At 42.1% G+C, this 12311-nt stretch overlaps 1 protein-coding gene and 1 long non-coding RNA gene across 4 annotated transcripts in view; one reads left to right on the top strand and one right to left on the bottom strand.

Annotated features, from left to right (window-relative positions):
• LOC107218318 (N-acetylgalactosamine kinase) overlaps positions 1–12311 on the bottom strand; it is a 73872-nt gene that overhangs the window by 19836 nt on the left and 41725 nt on the right. Inside the window, exon 1 of one of the 3 annotated variants that reach the window (XM_015656150.2) lies at positions 3913–4082. The exons of 1 other annotated variant lie outside the window; for it this stretch is intronic. Coding sequence is in view for 1 of the 2 variants with exons in the window: in XM_046731342.1 (XP_046587298.1) it covers positions 1275–1338 (64 nt within the window). In the remaining variant the exon portion in view is untranslated. Of the gene's footprint in view, positions 1–1274; positions 1645–3912; positions 4083–12311 lie in introns of those variants that run through there. One more of the 3 variants, XM_046731342.1, reaches the window with a different exon arrangement.
• The window catches only part of LOC124292878, an 89488-nt gene continuing 87357 nt past the window's right edge, over positions 10181–12311 (top strand). The window contains exon 1 of the long non-coding RNA XR_006902827.1: positions 10181–10289. This is a non-coding gene — a long non-coding RNA (uncharacterized LOC124292878). The remainder of the gene's footprint in view (positions 10290–12311) is intronic.

The following is a 12311-nucleotide window of genomic DNA, read 5'->3' as shown; positions in this document are numbered from 1 at the left end:
TTTCGGAAATTGTTGTCGATGTTACGAAATCTTCGAAATATCATTTGACGACATTCTGATGGGCTGAGAGGATCAACTTCTTCGACTGTTGTAGAATGAGTTTCTGATTAGATTTACTCGCAAATGAACTCCCTAAAATTCATTGAAAATTATTCCTGAAACTATATTACATTAATCAATGAAAGTTTGTATTTTATTCCAGCTTTGGCATCATCTTCACCGAAGATGTAAGCTAAATGCACCGTAAAATACGCATTGGACCATCCTTACATTGAGAAAATTTTCATTTGTTACAGTAACTAGAAAAATTCAGTAAAACAGGTATCGTTAAAAAATCTGTTTGAATATTGTTGGAATTACGAAAAACGAGGTACGCCTAACCATTTTGCGCTATCGTCGATCTTTTTTTGGTTATTGCAACGCGAAATCGGTTTCTTCGGTTTACTCTGCTTTTTTAGTTAAATAAGCCTTCAACGTCAATTTATTGTCGCACAAGCATTAAATTTTCGCAACAGTTACGAGAAAATATAGCAACAGTGATCGTAATGAGAAAGAATAGCAACGGATAGTAGACTTTCCGGTAACAGCTGCAAAACTAATTTTCATTTTCTACCTAGAACTATATTTTTCGATTGTGGTAAAAAATAAAAATAGTTAACGACTGAGCGGTAACCAGAACTGAAAATGTCTCTCGGTGTACGTCGTTGCGTCATTAATATGCCTGCTTATTAAATTTCCCCATGATAATATCCAAATTAACTACACCTCCCTGGTTATGAGCCTCTCTTGCCCAGCTGCACGGTGAAACCCAAGAAAGTCATATTCCAGTTTAATTTGCAGCTAGGGGGAGGCAGAGAGGCGGGGCAACGACTACTGCAGGACACTGGATGTGCCTGATGCTTGTCTAGCAGGACTCGGCGCCGCTCCTGACGGCGGGAAAGCATCAATCCTCTCCCCGGTCAACTCCGAGACCAAGCTTGCGCGAGCTCGTTAGCTATTCGGTCGATTATACAACGTCTAGTCGAGCCAAAAGACGACAAGATAAGGTCGAATCGCCCCGGAGCTTCGGGACTCCTGATCTAAGCTTTTCGCTCCTTTTATCCGTTGACATGGTGCAAAAAAGGAAAAGCTTTCTTTTTTTTTTTCTTTAATTTAATTGCTTACATAAATACGCGTATTCAGACAGGAAGAGTTGAATGACTTCGATCATTCCATTCATCCGCTACGATACCTTTTCCTATATTTACCAAGTTTACGATCGTTAAATTTCATACCTTGCTCTCGAGTCTGGAAATCCAATACCGGACGATCGTACAGTCTCGACGCAGAGTTGCACATCGGTTTGATTGCCAACCGAGCGATTACGATTTCTATCGTTTATGGGTGAATGTTTATTATCCTTCTTTTATCGAAGAAAATAAAATGCTCATGCACGACCAAAGTTGTACAGCATGCTATAGACTAGGGAATGTTCAAGTGGATTGAAACTTTTGGTCACGTCGTTCCGGTAATTTTAATATTATCACGTTACACTCGACGAACAGACTCGTGATGACGGTCACGAGTATTCGCAGTGACAGGGAAACAGAGACAAAGATTTTGAACGCGAAATTGAATTACATTACTTACACACGGGTATTGACGGATATTAAATTCTTCGATGCAAATTCAACTTTGGTGTCATATTTCCGAGATAGTATCGGATGTTGGAAATAAAAATGACGCGATGCTTCATTCACAGCATGACGAGAAAATAATTACAATTGGAACTTTCAGATTATTTTCCTTTTGCCGGATTCGTATAATCATAAATTACGTGGAACAATTTCGTTTTTTACTGTGCAACTGTAGTAATACCACTAAAAACAGTTTCTTGGAACGCGATATCGCAGCGATCGTAACTGTAATAAAACATTGATACATGTGCATACATATATATATATATATATATATACACACACGTTCTCTTGGTAAACTGGCAGCATTCTATATGTATGTACACGAGTGTGTGTGTGTGTGTAGTTAACTCGCCGAGATATTTCGCCGCGTATGCACGTTATATACGCGATAAGACACATCGTTGAATTCGCATACTTCGAATAACGCTGGCGAGTGTAAGGATAGCGAATACAATAAAAAAATGAAATAAAGGACTGAAATTTATTGGTACTCTGCAGATTACAAAATAATAACTATGTCATATATAAGTCTGCATCAATAGTATGAAAAATTACCAAAAAAGAGGTAGGCGTTTAAAACTTGATGCTTTGATACATCGTCAAAGGGTCCTCGGTAACATTTACAGCGGAGTTTTAAAGAAAATTCCAAGTAGATAATAGCTCCATGAATTATACGTACATTGTTCTATACGGCAGTTAAATTTTCAGAACATTGTACTCCTCAGAAGTGGATAAAAAAAAAAATAAAAAAAATTACCCTGTCGATTTGAGTGCTGCTTTCCTCGGCTTCTTGGGGGAACGAAGTATGGATTATACTATACATATGTACGGCGGGTTAGGAAGACGAAAAAAAAAAAAAAAAAATAGTTACTATTCGAATTCGATTTCGTTAAAACGAGGATTTTACTTTGTTCGTTAAACAATTTTTATATCCTAAAGTCCGTTACGCAGCTTATTATCTCGGAACGCGTTCGCCGATTTTTTGCCTCCCCCCTCCGTGAAGCAGATATTTCATGAGCTAATTTTCTAATCGAGGTATAATTCTTCAGTATATATACCCGAAGGCATATTATTTTTTTTACCAACGAGCGTACTTTCACGTTGGTCTTCTTTTCCACACATGTATTTTCTTTTCGTCTCCTTTTTCTGTTGTTTTCATTTTAAGGCTGCTGCACGTCTCTGGATAATTAAAGATTGTGCAAATATTGTGTCTGCGGCTTGTATGCATAATATGGAGGTGTTAATGTACGTACAAACGCATCTGCGATGTGTACGTACAGTCGTCGACGAATTCGGGACGTTGCGTCACGCTTTATAACTCTCGTTACATATGGAAATCAACGCTGAATTTGTGTAATTGTCATTGCGAAGCGACAAGAGTCAAGAGTAACTATATAGTGTGGTTCATTAGGCTGATCTTGAAGGAGCAACCTACAAATTTCTCACTCGAATGCGTTTTACGCTCAGAAAATATAAACGACGCGATGTAAAAGGAAATTGTTTTTTTTTCCACTTTGGTGATCCAAGTAACTCATAAAAAAAACAATTTTCATCCGTATGACAAGTTGTAAAATCGAGGGAATTTCAATAATAACATGAATTATTGTATCCTATACTCATCGATACTCTGTTTGTCTTCACTCGACGATTCTGAATGAAACTCACACACACAAGTAACCGGAAATCACTATCTCGTACGACGAGTGGGGGATAGGAACAGAAAATATACTATCAATTTTTCCGTGTGTAGGAGTGAACTTCGGAAGTTAACTCAAAACGATAAACAAACTGTTTTGTAAGAGCTAAAAACGATTGTAGAGCCAAAATGAAATCGCAAGCGTGTCAGAGGTGGCCATTATGAATTTTTTTTTGCAACCATTTGAACTCATTTGTCAAACTTTTTGCAAACAGTACACTTATGTTGGACAACCATTGAACGTTATCTCTATTTCACATTTCACGCGGTAAATTGGGCTTAAAATTTGGCGCCCAATGGACGTATACATACAAATACGGATTGCGCGCGCAGTTCTTTATATCGCCAAGCGTCGCGTCTGCTGGCCTGTCGACGAACCAACGCACCGGTTTCTACGTCAGCATAATATGCAGTATTTAAAGTACCGGGTTCCGTAAAATTTTCACTGCAAAGTAGCGTATAAGCCAGCGTAAGTATGGAATGGAAAGCAACTTGATATTAAAAGGCGGTAAAGTGTAGTTTTTGGATAAAACGTACCGTCGAAAGTTCGTCTGTAGCTTCGGCTTGCGTATAGAACTCAACTGCAAGTTGAACACCACCTTATCGAAACAGATTAACTTATCGCGCTATTGGTACAGTGTGAGTTTATTTTCTTTCTTGTATGTTAAACAAACGCCTGAATAACATTCCCGGTTATCGATCTGTTAACACAGCTGTTTTCAAGAGCTTTTATACCCTGCCACATTAGGCGTTGCTTCCAACTTGCCTTGGCCATCTTTTGATAGAAGGCAGGAATTATTTGGTGAAACTTTGACGTGGAATAACCAGGTCCTACAATGAAAAAACTCAGTTTTTTACCTTGAAAGAAATTTTGTACATTTCGCCATCAAATCAAATCCAAAATTCGAATTTCATTTTCAGTTGGCGATACATGTTCTCGTTACTGTCAATCGATAACTTATCCAGTGACTGGAAATGTACTGAGATCTCGCTTACTGGCTGTCGGTAACTTATCTACAGGGTCGAATATGTCAGTAAGATAAATTCAGTGGTCGAAGCCCTTCAGGTCAGACAAGACGACTCTCTGGAATTCACTGTCAGTCGGTATCCAACGAAAGCCACACACCGAACCGATGAATACTCATCGGTCATGCCGTCTCTGGTTCGTAAAAAAATTCCACAGATATCGCCAAAGGTTTGGTACAGACGCAAATTACATGGTTTAAATTATTGTTCGGTATCTACATGTTATGATTTCTCGGAAACAGTGTCAATTGAAATTGATGGGAGGAAACTGTCTCTGAATGGTGAAAAGTTACGAGAATAATTAATTTGGATGAGTTTCGTAGCTTACACATGGTTTTATCACCCTTTCTTTGTCAGTGAAACTATTCTACCGTTGATAGAATCGGAAGACCCGTTTCCTGGGGTTCGCAGGCCAGTTCGAAGCCTTATAAAAATGCTCGCGAAGGAGGATTAGATTTGTGTAGATGTTTGTATGCGCGACGAGCATTTGAAGTAAAAGAGGAAAAGAATGAAAGTGTAAAAATAAAGGTACACAACCCTCAGCACGCAGTTGTAACGCATCCGCGGGACGCGTTATACGCGGCATGGTGGCGTTTGTACATCCCTTATAGTGGGCATTAATGTCCCCCCCCCCCCCCCCCCCCGTAACTTTTATTGTAGCATCATAAGGCAGACGTTAGTTTAATTCGCATTACGCCCTTCATAAATCCGGCAGATTCGTTTGGGGGTTGAGGGAGGGAACCGCGCGGGCGTGTATAAAGTAAAGTGTACCTCCTGCACGGTTAGTTGAACGAGGGGAAACCAGCCCTGCAGAGCCCCTCAGCTTTCCTCCGATTTCGAGACAGTTTTTGCTGAAACATCGCGCCAGTGATCCGGCATTTTCCAGGCCGCTTGGTTTATCGGCACGCCTGATCCCTCTGTTCGTACCGCAGTGTTACAAGCCCCTGGGCCCCGTGCAATCGATGTTTCCTCTCTCTTCTCCACTCCACTCCTCTCCTCTCCTCTCCTCACCGCTCCTCTTTCTCCTTTTACCCCTATTTTCTCCACCCCCTTTCAGGAGTTTTCGTATCAGTATCTCTACCCGGGTTCGACTACCTTCCGGACAACCTGGGAGAGATTTTCACAACAAATTTCACTGCACGCCCCGAACGAAGACTCGATTCACAATTTATTTCTACGTGATTTTTTTTGATTTTCTTTCTTCACAGTTTCTCAACGCACCCCGTCAGCTCTTCTTCATACATCCACAACACGTGTCGTCTGGACTTCTTTCGGGTTTCCAAAACTTTGTTCTAGCTTATATCGCAGACTTGGAAGGTTTGGATAATATCGATAATACTTTCCTTGCTGTGACACGGTGAATTCTAGTGTGTGTAGGTATAGGTATATAACACGTATCGTTCTCAGATATTTCGAAACTTGTGTTATACACGCGAAACAAAACTCAAGAGAGAACATTTTTTTTTCTTTCCTTTTCATTTCTTTTACTCGATTTATTATTTATTTTCTCTTTTCGAAGTCTTGCTGGTGCGATGTTAGCGTTTGGGTTATAAGTATTTAGTCTGATCCACTTTTACCTATGCCCATCCTTCTATCACTGGATATTTCGTTCCTTTCTCTTATACTTTTCGATACAACTTCCAATTCAGCTTCCAATTCAATCGTTTTGTCCTTATTTGACGACTTCGTTCAGCGAGAAAGAATGTAGCAGTTTTTCTGCACTTCCGAATTGGTTGATTAAATCAATTGAAACATTCGGTTGCAAGAATTTTTTTCCCAAAGTAATCAAATGATGAAAAATTGAAAGTCAACTTGATGAACAAATCGAGTTTATTTTCACACCATAGAGGCATGATATACCTGAAGAGATAGACACCCTAACGACTGAAATTCTTAAATCAAAGGACGAGACATGAACTTGACGATAATTCATCGTTACTCGTGAATGGTAATTTATCCACTTCCGTGCAACTTCCATTATATATATATATTTTTTTTTATTATGAAGAAGTTAAGTTTTGGATCAGAATAAAGCTTTATTTTCACTCTGCTTATTGCTTTATCTCGTTGGAGTTCAAAGAATAGGGCATGATAAAATAATAAGCTATAAATTAACTGATTTTGGTAATTTTCTCAATAGTTTTAAGAATATTTCTTGATATTACATAATTGTTAAAAAATACATCCAGACTTATTCTAATTATTTTCTTACACAGTAATTCCTCTCTCGAACCATTAAACGGAATTATTTGTCCCACAGCTGGGAATATAATGACAAAGTTGACAGGATAAACGCGCGCCCGTTCCGCAGTTAGATCTCGGTAAAACTTATCGACGTTTTCCGTTCGGTAATGGTTGTGGCTACGATGCATTCTGCAGTACGAGAGGGGTTGGTTAGTCGTCTGGGATTTAAAGGGCGTGCAAAGCATTTTATGCGTCCGGCGCGTCGCGTCGGTTCCTATACGAATTCGATTTCACCCCGGTTCTCCGACCCGCCGAACTTCCGGCTGGCGAATCGGCGCAAACATATTTCGGGATTGCGGCACTCTAGCGGTATCCGGTTAGCCGGCTAGCTGGCTCTATGATATATACATTCTCTCACTCTCCAGCTTTCTCCTCCACACATGTAACGGAGAAAAGGGAAAATAAATTCTACTACAAAATGGACCTCAGATTGCCTTCGCCACGCGTCGGTGATCACCGATTGTCGCGACGTCTCGCCTCCGCGGATCGACAGGCATCGCGATTACTCCGCGGGACTCACCCTCTCGTTTTTACCCTCAACATCCATCTTTAAACCCACGTAAGTACGTGTCCTCTATCCATATCCGACGATTCCGGTAATCCAGTATCGCATTCTAAATCACACAGTGCTTGGACATCGTCTCAAAGTCTCCGCTATTGTCCGACTCACGCAAAACTCCACACCATTCGGGGTTTAAATCGGGATCAATAAGCCGAAACCGATTAATCCTTGTACTTTGTTTCCTCTTCGCACGAGGTATTCAACGCGACTATTCATTTTTCATGCAAAAAGAATTAATATGCTTCAAATGTTTTCACCCCTATTTATTTAATCCCGTTACAAATGGTCTGAGTAAAACGTGACTCGATCTGTCTCACTTCCCCCGATTCGAAGCGTGATGTATAACGATTAGACTGGTTTCACCCACACATTACACGTGTATGGGTACCATGATTTCACCGTCCGGCATCGAGATCCGAGTATTCCGAGTCGCTGCTGCACCAAGCGTTGAGATATTATGAATACGCAAAGGGTTAAACGGTCGCAATTGTAATATTCCGTGGTGTAAACAGCTCGTGACGACAAATTTAATAGATCGCGTGTCTTATACTCCTGTGTCAGGCCATACAAGCCGGTGCTGCAGGGTGTCGGGTATTTCGCCGGAAGATTCGATATTTCACCGGGGTTGGCGGCGCCCTAAGTAGTAAACCCTTCGAGCCCGGCTCTGCCCTGGCTAATGTAAGATATAACTACACTATAAAGTTAGTTCCTCGCGAGCGTCTACAGATTGCGGTACATAAACGCTACTTCGCTACTTGGTCGGCTGGTCTATCGCACAGGTACAAGCATCGCAGTCTTATGCGACTCGCGTGACAGAGTCGCGTGACTTATGCTTTTACTACCCCTTTTCTCCGTTTGCTCAATGCTTCTCTAATTTTTCAAACGTTATACCAAACTACCGGTAAGGCTTGTCGGACACGGCTCGAGCTTCCTGTTTTTCCCGCTTCCTCTTTTCTTCTCTCTGTATAACGTTCGCTATATCGCGATTGCTTCCAAATTGACTGATTCTTGAATTAGAATTTTTCAAAACTTGCAACTAAACGCGTCCATATCGGCTGACACATCCACCCAGGTCTTTCGTATAAGCCAGTGGTCGCCAAACTTTGAAGCCACTGAGCAACCGTAATGTTCGTAAAGCTACCAAAAGAAATCAGAACAAAAATAATATTTCTTTCTCGATCACACATTTATTTATTACCTGTAGACATACATTTCTAGTAAATATTACAAAAACTTGAATAAAATTGTTTATATTGTAAAAAATTTACCAACAAAGTGTAAGAACAACATTTTTTTCATCTGACTAATTAAGTTTCATGAGAAACATGGCACTCTTTTTTGTCATTAATAGTGTTTTTAATGTGAGGTGAGTAGATCGTAGGTGCCATTCGAATGCAGATGACCAAATGTCCATCGGTTAATCTGTTTTCGTGAGTCATTGGCCTGAGCTGAGTAGTTCAACTTCAGGTCAGCCAACCTGAGCACGATCACGATCTACTTCAAATTTCCTCGCGTAGCTCGCGATCGACGGGACGGTTTGGCGATCTGTGGTCTAAGCTGTGTTCGAAAAGTGGTAAAAAGGGATCCCTACATTATCGACCGACGATAAGTCGCGACTTACCCTCGGAGGATTTGAATGTCATTAGAAAAATTAATCTCACCGAAGAATGGATGAGGTGGGGTGAATGGGCGACGGGCATTTTACCGGGTGGTCACCACGTATACCGTTGGAGATACATACAAGTGTACTAGTAACCAACTCTGTAAACTGGGATGTAATCGTTGTAAGCCTGTCGGAATAATAATTGGTACAAATGTAACCATTGGACCGAAACGAGTAGTGGGAATGCGTATGTATACGGCATGACGGTACCTCTTAACCCGAAGGTTCTGCGGCGTGCGAAATTCAGGCTCGCGGTCAAGGGACCGCACGGACCACACACAAATATTCACGGCTTATAGACGTAAGCTCCTCTCTTCTCCGTCCGCGATTTCAGCCCTGTGCTTCCTTCCTTCTCTCATCCTCTTCAGGGACGGCTAGACCGCGACGGCCGACGCGTCGTGGTTTCGACCTCTCACTCCCTGTTCCTTTCCACTTCCACCCTCCTCGCGTGGCCAAGCAGACGACGCGTTTCTGCCGCGGTGATACATCAACGTCATAACGGACTCCCATAAATCCAGCTAGCACGCGCCTCCTCTTTTCCTTAAGCCCAGCACCGCCGACCACCTCGCGTTTCCACTCGTACGGAGCTCCGCAAGGGTTTTCTCCGTCGTTGCCGACCACCAAAATCCACTTTCGTTCACTGCCTCCCCCCACCTCCTCTTTGGAGTGCCCCTCCGTCACCCTCCCAAATCCACTAGAAATCCTTCTGTATCTTGCCCGCCATCCTCGCTTATCCCCCTTCCAACGCTTACCCGGATATGTAACGAAACCTTCCGAGTTCCATGCGCGATCTTAACGAGCGGACATAGGTGTGCGTATAAATCCCACCCCAGTAGTCTATGTCGGTATTCTTTTATCCGATGTACGCAACACGTCTGGTGGATTATTGTAAGGAGTTGAATGTACTTCACCTTCTGGCAACGACGTCCATCGACTTCACGGATCACGACTTTGGGTTTGTATCATAATGTGGCCGTTAAGACCCGTTTACATCCTCGTTTTCTCGTGGGTCATATAGTCCGCGATGTCCACCACTTACGATCTGCGGATTGATCGTCATCCACCTTATCTTGGCAAGTGAAATGTCTTCGGATGAGCGGTTCACCCTATTGTCGTATAAACCGCGGTATAAACGAACGGCGTTATTCGTTATTGCTCGTTATATGCGGACAAGGGTCGTCGTTACTTCAACTTTTGTAGCCAGTTGCATAAACTACTCCATCAATGATCTATGTGTAACTTGTATGTATCCATAAATACCTGACAAAGTGAATTTTGCTGTTATTGTTTCAGGCCTGACAATTTCAAGACGGCAAGAATTGAAAAGATGTCGTCAATTGCTTGAACCGAAGAAAATTTTCTCATTCTGGTTGCAAAATAATTTACCTCGGTGTGACCGACGATGGCGAGTGTAAAAGGGTAAGTACAAACCAGTGCGAAACAGCACGGAGTACGAAAGAATATTAAGTACTACACACTTTCGGGGTGCCGAGTTTTAAACCTTTTTAATATGCAAACGGACGGCTCTCAGCGTGTTATAATACCTTCAAACATATATCTCTTCCTCCCCCTTACACACTCTGTCCGCATTTTTATGCTCGTCGCCGATTCAACGCCCCCGCTGCTATATGAGCGTTGTTTTTTATTATAGTTTCTATGGGAATGGGTATAAAACACAGGTAAACGTAATCTGCCGCGTGGTGATTGATCGTGTTAAAATCGACTAAAACTGGCCAGTGTGGACTACTATGTGACGCGAAACAATCGTTGCGATCAATACGAAAATTCGATATCAGATTATGTGCAGTACAACATCAACATCAGATTGTAATCTATAGCAGTCCACGCCGTATTTTTCTTACAGCCTGCTACATAATTTCCTTTCCCCGTGCTACATGTGCATATTGTGGGATGATCAATCTCTCTCCGTCTTGTTTCTCCGTTAAGAACATTTTATTTCTGAAATCCCATTGAATTAAGGCATGACTGTCTTCGAATTAGACGGAGTCGAGCCGAAGACATGAAATATTGGAATTCCCAAACGGAGTATATCCTCCAGCCGCCGGTATCGCTGCCGTGGTGTAGCTCAACAACAATTCCGCTTAGCAAGCCGCGAGGATCGCGAGCGCGGTGTTACAGGGAGGATGGAGGATTTGGGGGAGAAAGAAGAGGGACGCGAGGCAATGGCGGTGTCACGGGGGCGTCGCGGGGGCTGACGGGGAGTCTGGTTGGTGATGCATTGCGCGGACTCCCCGCGGATGGGGTCACGTGACGCGGCCTCCTCACCCCCCCACCCCCCCAAACTCCCACGTCCCCCACAACCTACGACGTGGTGTCCTCATTGATCGCTCCCCGGAGGAGCGTCGGACACGCTGCGTGCCACCGCCTCGCATCCCGCCACCCTCCTCCGCCTCTTTCTTCTCACCCCATGCAGGGGTGGTAGCATCGTCTTTGAACCTCTTTCACCCGCGTCTTTGATATCCGAGGGACAACGTCGATCAATCTCAAAATTAGACTATAAGCTGAATTAGACTATACGTACAGGTTCGATCGCTTATGCGATTGCAGCGGAGTTTTTTCTTTCGTTCGTGGCACTGTTTTTCATCAATTTAGGGTTCAAAGTCTGTTTTTACTGTCGTAAAATCATGGGGGAAAAAAAAATAAACGTAACTATTGTACCAGCACGAATATCTCACAGTGCAGTTACTCCAACTGATATGGTTAAATCTGGATGAATTTTGGTAAAATGTCATTAAATAAGTTTTAAACTTTAATTGTTGTATAGATTTTATTAAACAGTAATGCCAGCATGGTATAGATAATTTTGTCCACGTAGCGTGTTCGGTTCATTTGTGTTAACCGTCATCTATGATTCAAAATTTAGATGCATTTATCGTAAACGATAAAAATTACGCCAATCATTTGTATCAACGAATGATTTTCGGACGCTCAATAATAATTAGTCAGTGAATGATTAATTCTTATCGTTCGTCTTGTATCTTGCATAGTTCGTAGAAAATAATATTTCTATACGCGATTTCATTCCATGTGACCGTTTATCGTGAAATAACGATATTTATAATGATATCCGAGCAATCTTTTGCAGAGGCTTATTGAGGGCAGCTCACTCTTTCATTAAAGTAACATTCATAAAATGACCTATTCTCACGTATACAACGATGATACCTACGGGATAAAACATATGGCGGGGCATGGGGAGAATAGTAGGTAAGATTTTATCGGGCAATGCATGCTACCGCCGTCTGACTAGCGACTGACGTTACTACTGGCCGTTGCAGAGCTCCGCTTTATCGGCGGATTGCATTATTGTAGATATATTGCATTACAATGACGCTGTAATTATACATTTGCAATGATTAATTGAACGGAAATATTCTCTACGCGTCTGTGATGATTTTAACGCGTAGTGAAGTATATACC

The sequence above is a fragment of the Neodiprion lecontei genome, chromosome 2 (assembly GCF_021901455.1).
Source record: "Neodiprion lecontei isolate iyNeoLeco1 chromosome 2, iyNeoLeco1.1, whole genome shotgun sequence".
Taxonomy (NCBI): Eukaryota; Metazoa; Arthropoda; class Insecta; order Hymenoptera; family Diprionidae; genus Neodiprion; species Neodiprion lecontei.
Note: the sequence above shows the minus strand (reverse complement) of the source record. Positions and strands in the feature narration are given on the sequence as shown.